The sequence below is a fragment of the Alnus glutinosa genome, chromosome 4 (genome assembly GCF_958979055.1).
Source record: "Alnus glutinosa chromosome 4, dhAlnGlut1.1, whole genome shotgun sequence".
Taxonomy (NCBI): domain Eukaryota; kingdom Viridiplantae; phylum Streptophyta; class Magnoliopsida; order Fagales; family Betulaceae; genus Alnus; species Alnus glutinosa.
The window spans coordinates 13,487,099-13,511,549 of record NC_084889.1 but is presented as its reverse complement, the minus strand read 5'-3'; the positions used below and the strand labels follow the sequence as shown (position 1 = coordinate 13,511,549).

The window sequence follows — 24,451 nt, the reverse complement described above, 5'->3', positions numbered from 1 at the left end:
TATTATTAATTTAAATTCACATAACACGTCGAAATGTGTAGTGTTTGGATCATTTCAATGTGACCTGTTTATTAAATAGGTTATGCAGGTCAGGTCGTATTGAGTTAATCCAATACAACCTATTTATTAAACAAGATAGCGAGTCGTGTCATGTTAGTCGCTAATTTAAATGGTTCGCATAAAAATTAAAAAAATTAACCGATTTAACTAAATAAGCCTGATTTGAGTTTACCCGTAAATCAACTCGACGTGAACCCGCTACGTATAAAACGAATTGGTAGACCTAATCCAACCTCAAATTAGTAGGAAAGCACAAATAATTTGATGTGTTGGAGCTCTAGTATATCTGATGTTCCCCTTTATACTTATTTATAGGAGATATGTTTCATTTCTACCCTCACCGGCACATGTTTTCTCTCCCCTCCCCCTCTCTCTCTCTCTCTCTCTCGGGCCAGCTGACCATCCTTTTTCACCGGCCCGAATCTCTCCCAGTCATCCGTCCCTCTCTCCCAGCGTCTCCTGAAAATAGCCGACCATTCCCCTCCCGGAGTCCCTTGAAACCCACTGGCACCACCCTCTCCACCGATATCAACAGGTAGTTTTTACTACAAAACTTTGTCAATATTTTTATTTTTTGTTTATTTATTTATTTTTATATTGGTAAAACATTAGAAGCAAAGAAAGATACAAATTACAGCTGCTACAAAACTTTATGCTTGAGTTATCATTTTGTTAGTTATTTTTTTTTTTTTCGGTTGTAAAAGGTTAAACTGAAAAACCTATGTTGGTCGAATTATTTTGGCCCATTTAATGATATGCTCTGTTTTGTTTTGCATTTGGTCGAAAATGGGTGAGAAAGGTGAGATTTATTTTAGGTCCTTTGTGTTGGTCGAATTATGGTTGTTTAGGAATTTTTATTTTTTATTTATTTTTTCTCTAGTTTTCAGTTGGGTCAGAATGATGGGTTTGTTGATGTTTATGCATTACTCTACGTTTATGAAAAGTTCGGGTTTTGGTGATGCCTATTTAGTTTATGTAGTGAGTTTTGTGAATGATTATTTAGAGTATTAAAAATTTGTGAAATTTAGGTGAAAATGACGTAACAATGTATTTGTTTCTTCTTTGCCTCTATACAAAAGTTGGGAAATTTTGTGGCACGCATGTCATTTATGTGAGGGATTGTTTAAAGATTTGAAAATATGTGAAAATATAATGGAGAGGGCTATGTGATTCCACATTGGCTTTTAAGTTTTTCGGATTTTTGGATTAAGTTGAAAATGTGAGTTACTGTTTGGGTTGTGTTTATTGATTAAAAATTTGGGCTTCTTTAAGTTACTTTTGAGTACAATTTTTAGGATTCAACTTTATAGAATTGATTCTGTTTAATGGAATTTAAATGGTGGATTTCGATTGGTGAGTGATATGTTTGTAGAAGATCAAATATAGTTGACGCAACATAGATGGAGATCATGATAACTCAAGCATAAAGTTTTATAGTATGCTGTATTTTGTTAACTTAGTTTCTTTCTATGTGGCTAATCTTTTACAAATATTTAAACAAAAAAAAAAAAAAAAAAAAACAGTTTGGCAGGAAATAGTACCTTCTGATATAGGTAGAGAGGGACGGCGTTGGCGGGTTTCAGGGGACGCCGAGAGAGAGGAATAGCTGGCTATTTAAGAGACGTTGGGAGAGAGGGATGGCCGGATCTATTTCAGGGGACGCCGGGAGAGGGACGTACGACCGGGAGAGATGCGGGCTGGTGGAGACAGCGCCGGTGAAGGACGGCTGGCTGGCCGGAGAGAGAACATTTACCATGGAGGGGAAGTGAAATTTCCTTTCTCCTTCAACCCATTTTCAGATCCAAAAGAAAAGAGATGAAGAAAAAAGAAGAAAAAAGCCACGTAGCGTGGGTGTAGGAATAACATATCTCATTGGTAGTATTGACTACTGAGAGGGCACAAGAAACCAGTAAGGAAAATAAATGAACCTATTCAACTCCATATGCAGGCTATTGCCCGTGGATCTGCTGCTTCGAAATCTGAATTATCCAGCCTGCTTTTCCAGCCCTGCCATGCCCAAGCAAACAGTTGAGCTGGCATTCATGGCTGGCTTGTTGGGCAAAAGCAAATCCCATTGTATGATTTTCTTTTTTTAATATATTTTGACAATATATATGCACACACTCAAATCCCTTTTATTTTATTATTATTAATATTATTTTTAAATCATAGAAGCAAACTCATCCTTTACTAGGAAAGAAAAGAAAATAAAAAAAACTCAATCCGGAACTGGCATCTGATTCAAAGCTAGGTCTTTCTGCTTTTCTGAGGCCCTTGGAACTGTAGAAGCAACGAGTTAGTGACAACAAATATCGAGCTCAGAGCCATCAGCCCACCTGTCGAACCAAACGTCAGAAGTGATAAGAGACTGATTCTTTCATAGTTTCATTCACATGGAAACAAATAAAATTAAGTAGGCCGCATGTAGTAGTAAACTAGTACGTGGTGCTCAAATTTATCCAGGCAAAGGCATATATTCTACAAGATGAGCATGGAACATGGTTTTTTCACCATTCCAATAAAAGAAAATGGATTGAATAATCGAATTTTGCGGACCTGATAGTGAAGGTGTCATGGCAAAATCATACTGGGGAAGGAGTACTCCAGCGGCTATGGGAACGGCAACCACATTGTATGCTATCGCCCATGACAAATTTTGGTACACTTTCGACATTGTTGCCCGTGAAAGTTCCAATGCATCTACAACCTGCCAATAAAAGAAGTCAGAAAATAGAAGCATGGAAAACCTAATATAGGCTTTGTTTACTGTATAAAAAGTGACCTATAAATAGTTCAAAAAACTTGCATTAGTTTCTTTGTTCCTTTTTCTTTTGTAATTTCCCAATTTTATGAGAACGCCATTACCATAAAAAGAGAAGATGAAATTTCAATGCATTAGATAGCAGTACTTTCAAATTCAAAAGCTTCAATCTACCACCAAGACGTGATAAGCTTTTATGAATTTTATCCTTTCACTTGCAAATGAGTAACCTTTGCAACAGAAGAGAATATAAAGTGGCTAATTTGTGAATGGAGCATTCGGCCAAGGATAACTATTATAATGGTTTTGTTCATTTGTCAACTTATAGAAGGTTCCTCATCCTTTCTGAAAGGATAGTTTAGTTCCTCAACTCTCATATTGTAACCTTATGCCTCACCAAGAGCTTCTCTCAAGTGACTAACTTGAGATGGCAACAACTTTGCAAACCTAAGCTTTCAGGCATGCAACTACATATCATACATGCTCTCTGAAACTCTGAATGCCAATAGGAGTCATGAATAAAGGTTCATATCTAAAATATATTGTAATTTTTCCAAAGTTTTCTGGGTTGAATGGTTACTTTGATCATTACTGAACAGAGTAAGAGCTTACAGTGCGGTTTGTATACCATCTTATGGAGAGAATGAAAATATTGTAATGAATTATATCTTCAATATAAAAGCTATCAAAAAGAATGTTATCTAATATTTTTAGCTTCAAGAACAATCATTATCAAAAAACCATGAGAACACATCATCTAATATTATGTATAACAAAATATCCATCACCCCATATTATTGCCAAGTTAGACTCTGCGATGATCCACAACATTTTTCTTTTTTGTCGGGACAGAGAAATCCCAAGAATGATGAGTTGCATAAAACAAGAAGACGAAATATGTCACACGAGAAATAACATACTTGTGAAAGTTTGTTTCCAAGAAGTACAATGGATGCTGCATCTGATGCGGCGTTCTCTTGTGCTTCAATCTGCAGAGCAATCCCAACATCGGCAAGAGCCAGACAGGGTGCATCATTTATGCCATCACCTACCTTAATAAAACAAGACATATTAGAACAACATCATTTCTACCAAAAGCAATAGCTTTTTAAGGCTCCGTAGTAGGTTGTTTAGAGGTAAGGTATATGCGAATCTTAGTCTGATAGTCATGAGAAAGGTTGGATGCTCAACTGAGGGTACCTCAGAGCTGTTTTGTTTGCATCCATAAAATTTAATGTAAATATCTAACAGAAAAAATCAGAGTCATTAGCATGCTAGGGCCTATTTGACTATTGCAAATTGGCTATGTTCATATAAATTCAAGAGTAAGGGATCTGCTAGAAGATGGTTACCATAGCAACATGATGCCCAGCAGATTTTAGAGTTGATATAACTTCAGATTTCTGCTGTGGAGTCAAGGAAGCATTGATACAATCACTTCCTATTCCAACTGTCTTCGCAATAGTTGCAACTGCCTCTTCCCTGTCTCCTGATACAACAACTGCTTTGATACCCTTCTGCTGGAGCCTTCCCATCAAAGCAGCAATATAAGCACATGAAGCAGGAAATCACGTGATAACAATAGCAAGTCCAAGGCATCAATTCAGCAAATACCATACAAAGAATAGAATACTAGGATTCAATCTATTAGTGAGGAGGCAGTATGGTTTCTTTATGGCGTTCTTCCAATCTTGTTGGGATGTTATTGGATTAGATGTCATTAAAGTCTTTCTTGAGTTTCATCAACGGGGTAAGTTTGAGAAAAGTTTTAATGCTACTTTTATCACTCTTATTCCTAAGAAAGTGAGGGTTGTTGAGGTCAAAAACTTTCATCCTATTAGTTTGGGGAGTGGCATCTACAAAATTATTGCAAAGACTTGGCGAATAAATTGAAATCTGTTTTGGAGATTATCATTTCAAATACTCAGAATGCTTTTTTAAGAGGTCGTTAGATCCTAGACTTAGTTCTTATTGCTAATAAATGTCTAGATAGCTGTCTGAAATCAGGTGAGCCGGGAGTTTTGTATAAATTGGATTCAGAGAAGACTTATGATCATGTTAGCTGGCCACATTTACATGTTAAGGAGACGTGGCTTTGGGAAGAAATGGTGGACGTGGATCATGCATTGCATATCCAGAGTTCGGTTTTCCATTCTAATTAATGGCGTCCAACGGTTTCTTACAAATAAAAATGGGCTAGCCAAGCTGCTATGAATGTGGGCTTTATCACTGGTTTTTTTATAAGGGCTAGGAATGATGATCTTGCATCTGTATACTATCTCATTTTTTCTGATGATAACCTCATTTTCTGTGGGACTGCTCCATATTACTTTCGATAACCTGAGATGTATTTTATTAAAAAAGCGAAAAGACGCCTTTAAGTACACAGGTAGTATACAAGGGAGCAATCAAACCACCCCAAAAAGAAAGAGACCCAACAAACCCGCGAGACACTAAAAACCCCAAAACCCAAAAGACCTAAGACCCTCTAGGCACTCGACACTACATCATGTGAGCCTTGCTTTTCCGACGCCGGGAGGTTGCATAATCATCGCCATAATTAATGGAGCTTTTCAAATTCAACATCTCCCTCCTACCTTTAGGCCTCGTTTGGTTTGCGGAATGGGTATTCCATTGAGAAATATAATAGTTATTACCAGGAATAAAAGAGAGTGGAATGAAATGATTATTCATAATATTTAGTTTGGTAACAACTCATATACTTGAATTGGAATTCAATCAAAATTACTAAAAAAAACCCTCACATTATATATTTTTTTTAAAAAAAAAGAACACAATTTTTTTTTTTTTTTTTTTTAAAAAAACTAACCACGAAATAGCTAGGCCACCCTCAAAATGCTCCGGGGGTCCACCATGAGGCATTCCACCCCCGATGCCATATGTGGCTGGCAGGCCTTGGGGTTTCTTTTTCTTTTTTTTTTTTTCTTTTTGTTTTGTTTTGTTTTGTTTTGTTTTTTTTTTTTTTTTTGAGAAGGAAAGAAAGAAAATAAAAAATATTATTATTATTATTATTATTATTATTTTTTTTTTTTTTTTCTGAAAAATACAGTCTATTCTAATTGGAATAACTATTCCACTCATTTTTTAGAGGAATAGATTCTTCTTCATAAGGGAATAATTTTTCCAATGGGAATAACTATTCCAAGGAATAGACCCCTATCAAACATATGAATGACTATTCCTATGCAATAGTCATTCCATTACAGGGGTCTATTTCGTGAACCAAATGAGGCCTTAGTCTTTTGACACGCAACCATAGATTCCAAATGAAACTCCTCTTCGCTAATGCTGGCATCCAGGATAGCCAAAAGCGGAAGCTCATCCTCTTCATCGAGTGGATAAACACCCAAATGGAGAGGGGATACTCCATCCTCCCCATCACAGACCTCGCCCTGATCCCACATAACAACCTCCCCAGATGGACCAAAACCTACCGACCACTTCTGAGACTCGACCAAACAGTTCACCCTAAGGTCCTTACCCTTATTAGCTGATGGAGAGACGCAACGACCCAAAAGAGAGAGAGTCCCTACCACCTCATCTTCCTTAACAATTAGGGTCGACGGCGACACGACCGGCACTTTAGGCGAAACTTGCCTTGCCGGACTCAAGTTGAGAAAACCCCTCCGTAAGAAACCCCTCGCCGGAGGAATTCGCTTAATGACATCCTTCACAGAAGCTGCCTCGTCAACAAGGGGTTGCACCCGAGAGCTTTGCACTAGCTTAGACTCCAAAGGGAGCTCTGACTCAGGAGTGGCACCTGAGAGAGGAAAATGTATCACATCAACAAAATCTGATCTCATCGCCGCCACATAATCGGAAAATAAACGCTCATCCATTTTCACAGCTCGACCTTCCCTAGCCTTCCTAAAATACTTCTAAAATGGCTTTGAGGTCGATGCCATAAGAAGAGAAAGACGTAGCCTCTCTTCCAACTCAGCAGCCCTTGAGGAAGAACCAACTGGGAAAAGGTGAATCGGAGCTGGAGCATACCCCTCAGGCTTTGAGAGAAGCTTCCAAAGACATTGTAGTTGATTCTTGCTCAAGCAGAGATGCCGAAGGAGAAGGACCGGAGCTCACAGGGATAGGCCCATCCCAAGCAGTGGAAACCAAAACCACATTACCAACCGGTGGTCCTTCGAGAACATCTCAGACCCAACCTTCGACAACCCCAACCCCGAGCCATCCACCGAGTTAGACCCAAGACCTTCCTCCGTCAAGATCTCCGGTGAAGAAATCTCATCAGAAGCTCCGTGAGTTCTTGCCAAAACCGAAGGTCCACGCCTAGTGCCTTTGGGCTAAAGGGAAGACCTGAAAACGAACTTAAAATCTTGACCCGAAGACTTGCAAACCGGTTTAAGGTGGATGCTGGGGTTCTTGCTTCAAGGTGAAAGATTAATATGGCTAAATCCGAATTGGTTCCTGTGGGTACAAAATGTGCCGAATGCGGAGTGGAATGGCTCATATTTTGGGATGCAGGGTCTCGTCTTTGCCTAAGAAATATTTGGGCCTCCCATTAGGCGCTTCGTTCAAGGCTAAATTTATGTGGGATAATATCATTGAGAAAATGGAGAGAAGATTAGTTGGATGGAAAAGATTTTACTTGTCTAAGGGCAGTCAAGAAATGTTGATTAAGAGCACGCTCTCCAACCTTCCCACATCGAGAAGGTGTTGCTAATCAGTTAGAAAAATTGCACACGGATTTTTTGTGGGGTGGTTTGGATAATGATTCAAAACTCGGTCTTGTTAATTGGAAGAAAGTTTGTACTCCAATTCAGCTTAGAGGGTTGGGGATTAGGAGTTTGACTACGTTTAATCAGGCTCTATTGGAAAAGTGGCTATGGGGGTTTGTAGTAGAGAGAAGGCTTTTTGGCATCAAATAGTGGATACGTATGTGAGTTTGGCGGGTGGATGGTGCACTAAAGGTGTCACTGGACCCTACGGGGTGAGTCTTTGAAAACATATTAGGAGGGAGTAGGATGTCTTCTCTAGTTTTGCTAGTGCTGAGGTGGGTTAGCTCTCGCACTATGTTCTAGCATGACATGTGGTGTGGAGGGGAAATGCTAAACATCCTCCGCTCATCCCCCCTTCATCACCCTCTTTTCCTTAAAAAAAATTGATTTTTATTAAAAAGTTGTCTCTGATGTCACATCAGAGAACTTTTTAATAAAAATCAATTTTTTTATTATAAAAGGGTGATAAGGGGGGGATGAGGGGAGGATGTGTAGAAGGGCTCGGTGTGGAGATCGTCGTTTAAAGGAATCTTTTTTGGAGTTATTTTGTCTTGCTAGGAATAGGGATGCTCTGGTGGCTGACCTTAGGGCTGTTAGTAATGATATGTTTCATTGAGACACTAATTTCTTTAGGTTGGTGCATGATTGGGGGGTGGGACTAAATGACTTATATTCAGCTAGGGTGAGTCGGAGGAAATGATAAGCTATGTTGGATTCCCTTGAAAAGAAGAACTTTTGAGGTTAAATATTTTTACAATGTTCTTCTTCCCAACGTTTTTTTTTTATCTTTCCCTTGGAAGAGCATTTAGGTCTGAGACTCCTTTGAGGATTTTTTTTTTTCTTTGTTTCTCTCACTTGGACAACATCTTGAGGGAAAATTTTCCCATCGGACAATCTTCACAAGCGTCATATCATACTGATAGATTGGTGTTGTATACGTAACAAGAGTGGAAAAATCCCAAATCTTCTTCTTCATTGTGATGTCGAGAGAGATTTGTGGAATATAGTATTTCAGACATTTAGAGTAGAGTGGGTTATGCCAAGACAAGTGGTGGATTTCATGGCGTGTTGGAAAAGAAGGTTTGGTCGGAATGATATTGATATTGTTTGAAATGCAATCCTCTCCTTCTTAACGTGGTGCATATGAAGAGAAATGAACGCTCAAAGCTTTGAAGATTGCGAGAGAAGGAGCTCAGATCTACAAATCTGCTAACGCCCTTCTCCTTATCAGGTTTTTGTACTTTTTTTTCTTCTTTTCTCGTTCTTGATTTTCTAGATATTTTTCTCTTGTATACTTCTTGTGTACTTAGGTTGTGCCCCTTGCGTTTTCAATAAATTTCCTTTACTTATAAAAAACAACCTAAATCATGATGGTTTTTACTCATAAGTAGTATACCATAAGCACCTCACATAATTAATTAAAAGAACACAATTACCCATCCTGAGGTTTGGGACAAATTATGCAACATAGAAATGTGGAAGGCTAGCAATTATGAAGATGCTCGCAAACATATCAAATATATAAATTTATCATTGACAAATTTTAAAGCCAAAGTCTGTATTTGTATTTTACTCTGCATAGCACACATTTCTTAGGAAGATCTTCTCTTTCCATAATCAGAGACAATCTATATTCTTTTGGTGACAAGTGTACCGAAATGGTTCTTTTGGTGAGGTTCAAGAAAAACTTGAGTTTAGATAATATAAGTGAGGGATTCCCTGAGCAAAAAGCAGAAGAAAGGGAAGAGGAAAAAAGAAAAGAAAATTGAGTTGCACTATAGCTGGAAACAGTGAACAGATTTTGTCAACAAGGATGCTCATGGCCGCTTTTAAGTTAAAACTAGGACCCGGACATACTTATCAGATAAAGTAAAGAAGTGTTTTTCTATATGCAGCCAGAAATTATCAGGATTAGAGCACTAGTAGCAGTTACCCTATATTGGTTCCTTTCCTTATATTTAAGAAAAATTTCATGAAAAACATCAAAAAACCTTCTACAGCAGATGCCTTATATTTAGATGAGGGGGTTGGGAATGAATAGTAATTCCCTATGTATACATGTCTACTATTCCTTCCCTATATATTATTTTAATATAAAAAATGTATATTTAATTGATATAGGGAAGAGAGAAAAAGTAGGAAAGAGATAAAAAGAATAAAGTAAGGGTAAAAAAATAATATTTAATTGATATAGAGAAATGTAAGGGATTCTATTGTGTGATGTTTTTTTTACAGGGAAGCAAAAAGTAGTTTTGTTATCTTAATATAGGGAAAATTGTTGGGAATCTGCTGCTAATGCTCTTAGATCATTTTATGGGAGAGCAAATTACCTGGTCACAGTAGATTCAGCATCATGACGTAAACTATCAGATATTGCAATAGCAGCAATGATGCCTTCTCCTTCACGTCCAACATAAACAACTGTTTTTGAACAGTTTGCCAATGATATGCCTGTTGATGAATGTTGCATCACAGCATGCTCTAGATTCATTATATCAGACATGCTTGTTCTCCTATGGAACCGTTCATGAACCCACTCTAGAGAACCAACTGCTACCAAACGCCCATCTACTTCTGCTAGGGTTCCGAAACCTGGTTCTGTTACTTGTCCTCTTGTGACTGGGATATCCAAATATAATGATTCAGCTTTTTTTACAATAGCCTTTGCAATTGGATGTGATGCCGTTTTCTCTACTGCAGCAGCAATTTGAAGAATTTCAGATTCTTCATAAACAAAGGAAGCCACAGCAGAAACAGCAGGTTTTCCTTCTGTGAGTGTCCCTGTCTGAAAGTTGAGAAGTCAAGTGAGGATGCAGAGTATTCAAATGATGTAGAGTAAAATGCATTATTATACAACACATTTCCAATTTTTCAGAGTCGTTCCATGTGTCATGTGACTCGTGTGTGTGTGTATGTGTTTGTGCCAGAGCGAGAAGGCACTCTATCCATGTGAACCACCTTATCTAAAGCTCCAAAAAAAGAACAAAAAAAAAAAAGGAAAAAGAACCACCTTATCTAAAGCGACATAATCTATGCTGGCCAAGCGTTCCAATACATCTCCTCCTCTTATAAGAAGTCCTTGTCTTGCTCCTGCTCATGTTCCAAAATGACAAAGGAAGTTGGAGGTCTCAGGAAGTACAATATTTACAATTTAAGGGATAGAAAAACAAAGAGATGATTTATTGCTATACAACGCAGAAAATCTTCAAGCACAAGTGAGCTCTATGCCTTGATTTAAGACATTCTCCATACCATCCTATCGAAGTTGTACTGTCATATTCAATAAACTTATATTAAAACTACTACTCTCCTTAATCCCCAATTAGATGGATGCTTTCCTTTTTGGGCTGTCTAAAAATATATGGGAGTTCACAAAAATGAAATCATTTATTCATTTAATTTCCAATATGGACCCACTTTTTCTTTTTTCTTTTTTGAATTTGAACCCACCTTTCCTGATCCGCCCAAGGAATCTTAGGAAGAATGTTATGTTTATTTCATTTCACAAACACATGCCATTTGCAAAATCCCATCAATTTTGGGATGAAAGGTGTAGTATTTCATACTCAAAGGATATTCTGAGAATCCATAAACAAGTAGACTTCAAATTTGTTTTCTCCAAAAGTTATTTTTTGGATGCTTAAAGATAGTAATCACAATTTGAGTAAACTACAAATCTCCATTATGTTTCCTCGGTTATCTGTAGTCATATCTAAGAAGCAACTCATTTTAGCATCTTTTATGACAGTTCCTCATTATTTTCAGCCATTTTTTTTTTTTTTTTGATAAGTAATTGCAATTTATTAAAAAGCGCAAAGGGGCGCAACCCTTATACACGGGAAGTATACAAGAGAACCCCTAAAAGGGACAAACAGAGAATAAATTTAAAAATTCTATATAAGTAAAAACACTCAACTATGATGGGCCACTATCCAAAAATATAATGTATTGAGCAACCGCTTCCGTAGCTCCATCATAGAAGTCTCTACATCTTCAAACAATTGAGCATTCCGCTCCCTCCAAATACACCACAACAAGCACAGAGGAGCTAACCGCCAAGCCTCTTTAGCATGACCACACCCAATCGCCGCCCCCCAACTACTCAACAACTCCAACACCGTTCGCGGCATAACCCACTCAACCCCAAATAAAATAAGAACGTAGCTCCAAAGATCCCGGGCGACCTCACAGTGAAGCAACAAGTGATCAATAGACTCCCCACTCTTCTTACATAAACAACACTAATCAATTACTATAACATTCCTCTTACGCAAGTTATCATGCGCCAATATTTTGCCCAAAGCAGCTAACCATACGAAGAAGGCCACCCTTGTTGGAGCCTTAACACGCCAAATATTCTTCCAAGAAAAATATGGAACAGATGGGCCATCTTTCCTAATAAGCTCTTTGTAGAAGGATCTCACCTCAAATAAACCTTTTTTAGAGGAATTCCACACTAACCTGTCACCCTCTCCATGTTGAGCCGAAGTGGAGTATAGTCGATCGAAAAAAGAAAGGACCATATCCATCTCCTAATCCTGGATTTGTCGCGTGAAGAGAACATTCTATTGAATTACACCATTATGAACCACCAAATTATCTGCCACCATCGCATCTTTGTTCCTTACTATGCTAAAAAGCGCCGGAAAGCATTGCTTCAAGGATGTATCCCCACACCACCAATCTTGCCAAAAGCTAATATTTGATCCATTCCCCACTTCAAAACGAACAAAATTGCGAAATTTCTCCCACCCCCTCCTTATATGTTTCCATACACCCACTCCAAAAGAACCCGAAACCTCTTTCGAGCACCACCCACCCTTTAAACTCTCAAATTTGGCATCAATCACCAAACACCATAAAGCCTCTCTCTCCCTACCATATCTCCACAACCACTTACCCAAGAGAGCTCGATTGAACTGGATGAGATTATGAACTCTCAACCCACCTGCATGCAAAGGTGTACAAATCTTGTTCCAATTCACTAGATGAAATTTGGTCTCATCACCAATGCCACCCTCACTGGAATAGGAAACAAAGATAAGTAATAAGTGGGGATGTTGGAGAGCGTACTATTAATAAGAGTCAACCGGGCACCCTTCGACAAATACATCCGCTTCCAACCCGCCAACCTCCTTTCCATTTTTTCAATAACACCATTCCAAATAGAGGTGGACTTGTAAGAAGTACCCAACGGCAAACCCAAGTAAGTCATCGGCAAAGATGCAACCCGACATCCAAGAAGATTAGCCAACCTTTCGACATCCTCTACACCGCCAATTGGAACAATTTCTGATTTTCCTAAATTAATTCTCAAACCAAAAGCTGCCTCAAAGCCTAAGAAGATACATCTCAGATGTCAAATTTGTTCTTCTTGAGCACCACAAAAGATCAATGTGTCATCAGCAAACCGCAAGTGATTCACAACTAAGGCCTTGGAATCCCTAGAACTCACCGAGAACCCTGTCAAATTACCCTGATCCAATGCAACAGTCAGCATCCGACTCAAAGCCTCCATAACCACTACAAACAACAGAGGAGAAAGAGGATCTCCTTGTCGCAAACCACGAGAGCTACTAAAAAAACCGGATGGGGTTCCATTTACAAGAATAGAGAATCTCAACGTAGAAATACAAAAACGTATCCAATTCCTCCATTTTCCCCCCAAACCACATCTCTGCAGCAAATAAAGCAAGAAGTCCCAATTCACGTGATCATAAGCCTTCTCCAAATCTAGCTTACACAGGAGTCCAGGTTCCCCTGATCGAATATGACTATCCACACATTCATTTGCAATAAGCACAGAGTCTAATATTTGTCGACCACCAATAAACGCATTCTGAGTGTTGGAGATAATCTTGCCCACAACAGACTTAAATCTGTTTGCAAGAACCTTTGAAATAATTTTGTAAATCCCCCCTACCAAACTAATAGGGCGAAAATCTCTCACATCCATGGCACCAATCTTCTTAGGAATCAAAGAGACAAAAGTAGCATTCAAACTCTTTTCAAACTTGCCTCGAGCATGAAATTCTGCAAAAACATCCATAATGTCAATTTTTAAAAAATCCCAACACTTCTGAAAGAAAGCCGCAGTGAATCCGTCAGGACCCGGCGCCTTATCTCCATTCAAATCCCTGATTACATCCCACACCTCCTTCTCCTCAAACGCTCTTTCTAGCCAGATGCTCTCATCCGCATCAATGGATAAAAAAGATAGACCCTCCATCCTAGGCCGCCAAGAACAATTCTCCAAGTACAGATTGTTGTAAAAAAGAACTAAATGCTCCTTAATCTCCGCAGGATTTCTGGAAATTATACCATTAATATTCAAAGAATCCACTTGATTGAATTTGCGGTGTGAGTTGGCCACCTTGTGAAAAAAATTTGTGTTCTTATCCCCCTCCTTTAGCCACAAAGCTCTAGACTTTTGCCTCCAGCTCATTTCCTCAAAAAGAAGGGTCTTCTCCATCTCTCTCGCCATATCTACCCTTCGAACTTTTTCATCCTCCTCTAGGCAGCGGCGTTCTTCGATTAATTCCAGCTCTCGAATACCCTCCAATAATTCTTTCTTCTTCTTCCCTATATCACCAAACACTTCTTCATTCCATTTCTTCAAATCAGCCTTCAAAGCCTTCAGTTTATCGGCCAAAACGAAGCTTGGCAAACCAGAAAACTCATAAGACATCCACCACTTTTTAACCTGCTCAACAAAACCCTTGTATTTCAACCACATGTTTTCAAACTTAAAATACATGTTTCCTCCTCTATTTGTCCCACAATCCAATAACAAAGGAAAATGATCGGAGAAAAGTCTTGTCAATCTCCTTTGTGAAACTTCGGGAAATAGTTCCTCCCACTCGGGAGAAATTAGGAACCTATCTATTCTAGACCAAATATGATCTTCCTGACCATTAGACCAAGTAAACTGGTCATCTTCAAGGGGTAGGTCCACCAAATTATGCATGAATATGAAGTCTGAGAACTCTTCCATAGCTGTAGAGAAGCCAGTACCACTTGATCTCTCACTAGGGCTCCGTTTGAAAACCACTTTCCCCTCCCCTCCCCTCCCCTCCCCTTCCCTTCACTTCTCCCAAAAAACATCAACTTCAAAACATTCTTAACTTTTTTCACTTTTTATATCACATCAACACTTTCTTATTACTTTTTAAATAAAAAACTAACTACAATACAAATTTTTTTCACTTTTCCATATAAATTATATCAACTTTATATCACTTCAATTTTAATTTTGAATCATTTAAAAATAAAAACCCAAGGGGAGAGGAGGGCAACGGGGTTTTCAAACGGGGCCTAAGAAAACGAACCACATTAAAATCTCCCCCAATACACCAAGGCATCTCCCACCAACTCATCAATCCAGCTAACTCAGCCCACAAATCCCTCCTCTCCCTGTCATCATTCGGACCATAAACCCCCCCCCCAAAAGCCCAGACTACGTTATCTCCAGTGTTGCGCAAAGAACAAGCAACAGTGTATCTACCTATACACTCCTCCACTTTCTCCACCACCCTTCTATCCCACATTAACAAAATCCCACCCGACGCTCCGTTGGCACACAAGTAACACCAATCAACATGAAAGCAACCCCATAAACTTTGCACACCCTCAATCATGTCACATTTCCACATCAATAATAGTTATCATGAAGAAAGAAAGTTAATTGCAGGGTGGTATGAAGTATCACATGAGCAACAGGATTCTCTGATATATTTGTTTTAGAATTTCTGTCTATATTATAAAATATCCAACTGAATATATGGAACAAATTAGATCGTGTACCAAGAGAGGTGCCAACTAGGATTGCTGTGGGTGTGGCAAGACCTAGTGCGCATGGGCAAGAAACTACCTGTATGGAAAGAAAGAATTAGTTTTATGAACTGAATGAATTCGATGGATGACATTTCTTTAGATTTTCTTTGAAAAGTTTCTCATTTGACATATAGGATCATCTACAAAAATGTTCTGACTGCATAGATGGCAGTTATAGACAAATGTCCAAATGAATCACTGTAAAATAGCATCAATTGACAAGATAAAGTGGATTAAATTGACAGCAAGTAATGGCTGGCAGCTTGTAGGATGAATAAGATGAAAAGTTTTCAGTGTCCAGTAATGTTCTACAATTGATTAACTAGTGACTTAAGCAGCCTAGCACTTTCCAATCTTTTTTTTTTTTTTTTGGATAAGGAGCACTTTCCAATCAAACAATGAGAGCTACCAACTATCTTGAATAATTATTTATCTTAATTATTTACTTATCAAAAAAAATATATTATTTATCTTAATCTAAATAATTTCTTTATGAAATTATCCATTTCATCCTATCTCTTTGATTGATTATTGAGCCGCATGATAGAAATCTTTCTGGACCAATAAGATTATGCCTTTTGGATTCTTGTTATTTCTTGCAAAAGGAACCATTGAGGACCAACCAAATCTCTCCATCTATTTGTTATTCCTTGTTATAAGGATAATAATATCATTAAGGACCAATTAAATCTCTCCATTTATCAGAACAACAAGGGAAAACTTAACTTACACCCCTAGAAGTATAAGAGATTTTGCAATCAAACTTCAAAGTTTAAAAATTTGCAATGTCGGTATCTCATGGTTTAGCTCCTTTTAATTCCACCCCTTAAAAAAAATAAAAATAACATGGACTGCCGGCCAGCCGTGGATCTGGACTGACCCACGGCCAGCCATGGATCTAGATGGCCGTGGGTCACCAAAATTTTCACTTTTGTTCTTTTAAAAAAAAAAGGGGGGGGGGGGGGGGGGGGGGGGGGGGGGGGGGGCTATTTTAACAAAAAATGGGTGAAATTAAAAGGGGCTAAAACATGGGATACTAACATTGCAAATTTTTAAACTTCGAAATTATGATTGCAAAACCGTTTATATTTCGGGGGATGTAAGTGAAGTTTTCCCGAAAAACGAAGTCTATGAGGCATGGATTTAACCTTAGCAGGATGCCATGTGGATTTACCGGTTGTGGACTTGTGTCGAAATGTGCTTAATATGTTATATGTTTGGGTCTCAGCGCATAGCCCAAGTCGTATTATGTTTGCTGAGTTTTTACATTCATGTTCTTTTGTTTCCTCTGATTATGGGCACTTTTGTATACTTCATGTGTACTAGGGTTGCGCTCCTCTGCGCTTTTTATTGAATTTTATTACTTCTCAAAAAAAAAAAAAAATACCACAAGCAAAGGGAATCTTCCAGGGACTAGAGATTAAAAAAAAAAAAAAAGAAAGAAAAAAGAAAAAGTACTACAAGCACAGGGAAGAAGAAGAAGGTACAGTTTATAGATGTATCCATTTCCATTTCTACGACCCAGCTTTTATTGAGATTGGCTTATCACTTATCAGAAAATAAAATCTACGACCCAAAATTGTCTGTTGAGATGAAACCAGAAAATAGTTTAAAGAAAATAAGTTCAGGCAGATATAGCTAGTCAATAGAATATAAGTTTGCCATTACTCACCAATACATCCACAGAAAGTTTCAAGCTCAAAAGCAAAGGATCTCCTTCTGGCCCAGCAATATCATTGAGCAAAACATCTGGAAAAACGTGTGTCCCAATATAATACCTGAACATGAATACAAGAAGTTGTAAGAAGCAAATAGACAATAACAGAACATATTACAGACTCAAATTTCAACATCGAGTTAAATTGATTAATGTTATAGGGGACTCAGAAATTTTAGCTTTTCTTGAGAATTTAATCCTGGTCCCTTCATCCTTCCATCAACCCTTAAAGCACTTTTAAGTGGTATGGCGCAATCAAATGGAAAAACAACTAAAGAAACAAACACATACCAAAATGCAAATGTAGCAGCTGAAAGAGTCATTACAGCATATACAAATGGCCCAGCTATTGAATCTGCAAGCCTTTGTATAGGAGCTTCATGACCTTGGGCATCCTCAACCTAACAAGTACAACATAGAGCCTATGAATTAGCAGACATTACTCAAATATAATAAGCTTTAGAATCTCATATATTTTGAACCATCAAGCATTCAATTGTTCATTTAGTCTTAACACCATAACCGTCAATCCAACCAGGCCATGTTATTTGAGTTGTTCATGCAACTGTAGTAAGTTTCAAATGTATGCTTATATGGGTTGCTAAAATAGTGGTAAAGGGAATAGGAGGGATGGGGTCAATTCTTATTGTTGACAATATGATGCAGCACCATAACTTTCAACCCTTCCTTTACTTAGCCTATTGGCAACAACGTTTGTAATACATGTTCCTGGGTTGGGTTTGAATAGTTGTACCACTCGCCTCTTTAAAGCATGAAGAGGCTTTTCAAATTACCTCCGTTCTAAAGATATGGACCAAAAACTAAAAAATAAAATTAGAGGAATAGAAGTGTAGTTTACTAACCATGCGAAAAATCTTGGATATCATTGAGTTGGCACCAGTGGAAGAGGCTTCAATCCTCAAAGGGCCATCCTGAAACAATAATACCCTTCTAATAAAATTAATGAAATTGCAACGTCAAAAGCCAAATAAACTTGAAATGCCAGAGAATTAGCTGAAAAGTGTACTACATGGCATAAAGCTTAATCTTGCAAGAAGAAAAACGGCAATAAAAAATGTTTCAATCTCCCATCTCATATATCCTAAATATATAAGGTTAATACAATCTATATATATATATATATAAGTTCTATCTGTCTCAAAGATTAGCAATATCACCCTAAAGAAAAGAATCAAGGGCATAAAGAATAGCATGACTCTCAAGTCTAAATATAATCATACCCAATTTATTGTGCCAGCAGAGACTGTGAGGCCTTTTTCCTTAAACACAGGAAGTGATTCTCCTGTAAGCATGGATTCATCCACAACACTTCTTCCTGAAACAACTCTTCCCTGTTTCAGAAAATTCAATGTCAGATGACAATCAATATGCACAAACACTTTTGATACATATCCAAATGAGAGTATATATACATACACACATATATATGCATCAAGAAGCTCCCAGAAGAGCAAACTTAAGAACCAAAATTATTTGAAATTATGGTCTAAATTTATTGTGGACCAAGTTGGAATCCTACAAAGTCTTAGCCTCCTTAATTTTAGTCTTATTTTGATAGAACAAATATATTAGGCTGTAAAACCTTACTCTATAGCTGAGCATTCATTGAATATTTATAGGAGAATTACAAGAGTTCATAATAGACTAGGACTCCCATACATACTGAAAGTAGGACTCCTTAACTCCCATCTATTTAGCATACAATTAGACTTAGGACTCTAGCTTAGAACTAGGAGTCTGGATGAGACCGGATGAGATAGACTTCTTATCAACCACTTTCGGATAGAATACCTATGCGGATTTGGTCCTGGCCGTGGTACGCCTCTTGATCCAAATTGAGATTCTGAAGGTGTCCGGTGAGATGGTGAGTTTCCCCGGTGTCAGGATACCAGAGGTCCTCGGCTGGTAGTACAGGGGAGGAGTAATAACCCTGTGGATTGGATGGCTGGTATGACTCGTGCTGTTGGGATGCCTCGGGTTGTTCCTGACGGTAGTAACAACGAACTGCCGTGTGACCGGGCTTGCCACAAATCTGGCAGTAAGGCCGAGAAGAAGCTGCATCCGGGGAGAAGTAGGAACCGCGGCCTCTGTTGCTATTGAAGGACCCGATACCCCAGTTGTTATGGCGACCGCCACGACCATGGAAGCCTCGCCCGCGAAAGGTGGAATTGCGGGTGGTGATGTGTGCAGCAGGTTGGGGAACATCAATGATCAGGATTTGTTGCTCGAGGCACATCTCGTGAGCAAGGAGGTGGCCATAAAGTTCATCAAAGGACAGTGGGTCGACTCGGGTTGTGACCGACGTCACAAAAGGATCATATTCGGAGCCGAGTCCTTTAAGGAGAAAGGATACGCTCTCGAAATCATTGAGAGGCTGTCCGGCGGCTGCAAGCGTATCACTGAGTGTCTTGATGGTTTGAAAGTACTTGGTGATCGAGCTACTGCCTTTCTTGACCGTTGCGAGCTGGAAATAAATTTGCATGACCCAAGCACGGGCTTGAGAAGCGAACATGGTGAGCAGCATGTTCCAGAGAGAAGAAGTCGAGGGAGAGCCGACTGCATGGACGACATAGGGCTTGGACAATGTAGAAATTAAAATACTAAGGATCATCTGATCCCGTTGATTCCAAGCGAGGAATTCTGGGTTGACGACGGTGTCTGGTGCTCTGGCAGCAGTGCTGGGATTGGGAATCGTCTGGGCAGGCGGTAGAGAAGAACCATCGAGAAAGCCATAAGCGTCTTGGCCTTTGATATACGCAAGAATCTGAGTTCGCCAGGCCATGAAGTTGCCTTTGGTAAGTTTAATACTGAGATTATGGTTCATATTTGGGACCGAAAGGATAACAAGGGGCTGAACGGGTGGTGGGAGATGCTGTAAAGCAAGAGAAGTTGCCGATTTGGCAGAGGATTCGGAGTCGAAAGCCATGGATCACGACGTTAGTCGATGATTTGGCTCTGATACCATGATAGAACAAATATATTAGGCTCTAAAACCTTACTCTATAGCTGAGCATTCATTGAATATTTATAGGAGAATTACAAGAGTTCATAATAGACTAGGGGTGCGTTTGGGATTGCGATTTCGTAGACAATAAGTGCGATTTTAAAAATTGCGATTTGAAAACGCAGAAAATTTGCTTTTTCAAATCATAGGTAAGATGGTGTTTTTTTGAAAACGCGGAATTTTAAAGGCTAATTTGCGATTTTGCCAAACGCTTAACTGCGTTTTTAAAAATCACTTTTTTCAAATCACACATTTTAAAATCGTGCTTTTAAATCGCATTTTTTGAAATCGCAAACCCAAACTGACCCTAGGACTCCTATACATACTGAAAGTAGGACTCTTTAACTCCCATCTATTTAGCATACAATTAGACTTAGGACTCTAGCTTAGAACTAGGAGTCTAGATGAGACCGGATGAGATAGACTTCTTATCAACCACTTTCGGATAGAATTGTGCCGCACAAGACTCATACTTGGAATGAGAGTCTTGTGTTGTAGTTGCATTAATATATTTTTATGCTTTTTTGTTTTAAAAAGCTGATTGGTTCAGTTTTAATTGTTTCTCAGGTAGGGGTAATCTGGTAATTTTCAGATTTGCTGGAATAAGCTGCACTAGAGGCCCTAAAGTTTTATTTTTAGTTTTGGGGGCCATTTTCTGTTTTGTTCTCAAGGTTTCTACTCTGTTTAGTAGTTTTTCTTCTATTTTCATTTAAAAATCCCAGCGGATTGGCAATAGCCTAAATAAAGGCCTCCATATAATCTGCCAAAACATAGAGACTGTTTTATACAAATTTCCAGCAGCTTTTGAGCTTTAAGGTGTGATTGTCTAGGCTGTTTCCTTCTTCCACTTTTCCATTTGCATTTCAACAAGAACCAAAGACCCTAAACCCCTTCACATCAAACCCCAATAAGATCACATCAAGAAACCTAACTATAGTGCTCAAATCCTAAGGATCCTGCATCAGATTTGGTATCAAATTCCCACCACTGCTCTCTCCTGCATCAATATATAATGGAGGCTCAAGCAGCAAAAATAAATGAAAGAGATACTATTGTGAATAATCAACAGGAATTTAGTTTTAAACCAAAAAAAAAAAAAAAACACGTCATGAGTCTATAAAGCATGAAGATGTTGTAATAGGCCATATTCATGACAGCCTGAGGCAATATGCAAAATTTGACCTAACAAGCAATTATCTGATTGCATAATAATTATGGGTTAGCAGGTATCACATGTAAAGTCAGCGATAAAATGCAAAGGGAAAAAAGCAGAGTATAAGTTGCTCATTGAAGATTCAAATATGATTTCTCATCATGACCGAATTCAAATCATAGAGCTCCATAACCATTCTGGACAACTTACATCTACAGGAATAGTTTCTCCAGGCAAAACCAACACAGAGTCTCCTACTCGAATATCATCAGTTGGGACCTCGACACATATTGCATCCGAGCAAAGTACACTATCAGCATTCGGATCACTTTCAGAGGACATAATCACAAGTCGTGACTGAGTGGATATCAGTGACTGCAAAAACATCCAGCGCACCCAAATCAACAAGAGTCGATTATTTATCCACCATAAGATATAAAGTAGACGGGAAAGCACATGATGCATATATCAATTTCTTGTACCCCAAGTAAAAGCCATCTGCCTATGTAATAAACATCTATCCACTAATGACTTTTTCTGGTCACTAAACCTTATACAAAGAGACAGAGAACAAGAAAAGGGTGAGCTCTGAAAAGTGCTGAATTTAATGAAATAAATCATTGTGACAAATTTTTCGACAATACAGTAACTCACAAATGCTTAGGCTAGCGTGTTCATCACAGTGAGCAAATAGTACTCTAACATCAAATGAATATGCATATCTATGCTAACTTCATATTGGCCATGGCATTAGGCTAGGTAGGATACAGACAACAGAGACACGGAGACACTAAGTCAAACCAAAAATACATTGAGGCAACTGAATCAATGCGTTTCAGCAACTGACAAAATAAATTATATTTTAATATAAAACGAAGTTGCACAGAATAGAGCAAAGAGAGAAAGCAGCTATGGGAAGAACTAGCAGTGCGAGTGTTCCACTAAAATGCACTGGAGAACCTTCCCCCCAACCCCCCCCAAAAAAAAAATCCTTTTCATGCTCGAAACACCTGTTGAAAACATTTCAAACACGTATAAATAAGAAAAATCATATTTGCAGATGGAAAGCAAACAATTATGCAATGTAATAGGATCGAAATATAATTTGCAATTATACAAACATAAGTTTGCAGTAGAAGGTACAAGTTACAGAAATTTAAATGAAGTCAAATTTCATGAGAAAATACCAACTTAATGTTCACAGTTTTATTCATTGAAATTAGAAACATGGAGGACATTCTAACTTACTAAAAGTTCATTCATATCACTTGATGCCCTGATTCTCGCCCTTTCTTCCAGAGAACGTCCAAGGAGCACGAAACCAAGAAGCATGACCTGCATACTAAAATACAGGAGCCTTAGAAGAGGAACTTGCAATCTACAAAATTTTAAAGTTCAACCTACTAGCTTGGACATGTCATGATAAGATAGGTCGTTATAACAGCCAAGTTGAATTGTAGGTTTCTAAAGCTCGGCTTGAAAATTTAACTAACTTCTCATAATCATGAGCAATGCCGCAACAAATGAAAGTAGAGCAACTCACCGGCTCCTCAAAGAATGATGCATCCCATTCAAGCCCTGGGTTAAGAAGTGAGACCTAGAAAAGGGAAGAAATTGAAGATTATAAAACTAACTAAAAAAAACCAAAAAGGGATCATCTCGGAAAGCAAGGGAAAACTCAATGTCAGCTTTCAAAAAGGGTCTTACCGCGCTAATGATAAATGCTGCTATGGACCCAAATCCCACTAGAGAATTCATATTTGGTGAACCCTTTTTGAATGCCCTCAGACCATCAAAAAGCAAGTCTGACCAACACATTTTTATTGTTTTAAACCACAAAATAATAATTGAAATACGGAATTGTGAACATACAATAAAACAAATCGATCAGCTGGATAGACACAAATAGAATATAACAGAAGAACTAAAATAGAATATTAATTACTTCACAGATACTGATCAAATTAATCTTTTTCTTTTTTTAGCAAATCTAAAGATCCCTCGAGGCATGGAGTACTTAACAAAACAAGCAGCAAATGGTATTTCAACAAGAGGAGGGAGAAACCATTACCGACCTCGTCCAGGTCCCAGTAGAGCCCCCACAGCCAAACCGCCCTTTACATACGAATTATGAAGTACCTCCCAGAACGCTCCTAAACCAACGACAACGAAACCAAAGTTGAGAATTAAAGCGCTTTTTTTTTTTTTTTTTTGGCTTTTATAAGCGAATGTCGCATTGGTTTTCTTTCTCTTCCTCATTGGAGTGAGAATCGTCTGTAAAATGATTATACGATTACCGTGAGTGACGTGAATCCCAAGAGAATGCAAGATATGCGAAGCGTGCGATCCGCAACACAAGGCCACCAAAGTCCAGGCGAAAGCCACGCGATTCCGACTCTTAACGAGCAATTCCTGTTTCTTCTTCGACATCTCCTTCCAATTCTTCACACTCTCCGTCACACCCATCCCCGAAACCCTCCTCTTCGTCGGAAACCCACACTCCGTCAGCCTCCGAGCCAAATTCTCCGCAACATTCGCCGACAAGTCGATCTCCGCGGTCTCGGGCTTCAGTTTGACAGCCGCGGTCTCGGTCAACATGTTGACCACCACCGAGTCGACTCGGTCGTCGGCGGAGAGAACCGATTTGACTCGGGACACGCAGGCCCCGCACATCATTCCCGAGACATCGAGAAGAAGCGATGACTTTTCACGGTTGCGCTCTTGCAGAAACGCGCCGTCTCGCGTCAGTGGTTCAGTCTCCAGGGAGCTGGAGAGAATGAGATTGGGAGCCGAGAATCGGCGCCGGTTTGGGAGAAGGTTACGACACCATTTTCGTGGAACTAGAGGGTTGAAGTCCGAACGGCGAGCAATGGTGTTTGCGCCGTAGCTTAAGCAGGGCTTTCGGTGGGGCCAGAGCGAGAGCCCTAGCATCTCGATCGTCATTTCGCCAGAGAGAAAGAGAGAGGTACCGGTGGACAATGAGACTTCAGATTACCGGTAAAGTGGAGGTGATTAATTTAGGAAAATGATTGTTACACTCACATTTCACACGTGCAGCACTCACACTGGACACGAGGAAGTGGAACCACACAGATAACCATTTCCTCAATCATATATGGCTGCTGGTCAGACTAATAACTAGCATGTG

At 38.9% G+C, this 24,451-nt stretch overlaps 1 protein-coding gene across 1 annotated transcript; it reads right to left on the bottom strand.

The window, feature by feature from the left end:
• Window positions 1–2,175: 2,175 nt before the first annotated feature.
• Window positions 2,176–24,375, bottom strand: LOC133867478 (copper-transporting ATPase PAA2, chloroplastic). Its single transcript, XM_062304256.1, has 17 exons — window positions 23,601–24,375; window positions 23,379–23,456; window positions 23,011–23,108; window positions 22,847–22,900; window positions 22,552–22,638; window positions 21,514–21,678; window positions 18,367–18,477; window positions 17,989–18,057; window positions 17,417–17,526; window positions 17,081–17,186; window positions 15,379–15,445; window positions 10,586–10,665; window positions 9,906–10,360; window positions 4,174–4,348; window positions 3,742–3,873; window positions 2,617–2,767; window positions 2,176–2,396 (listed from the first exon to the last, which is right to left on the bottom strand). The coding sequence occupies exons 1-17, from the start codon at window positions 24,244–24,246 to the stop codon at window positions 2,308–2,310; spliced, it is 2,673 nt and encodes an 890-aa protein (XP_062160240.1). The 5' UTR covers window positions 24,247–24,375; the 3' UTR covers window positions 2,176–2,307.
• Between the last annotated feature and the right edge of the window lie 76 nt (window positions 24,376–24,451).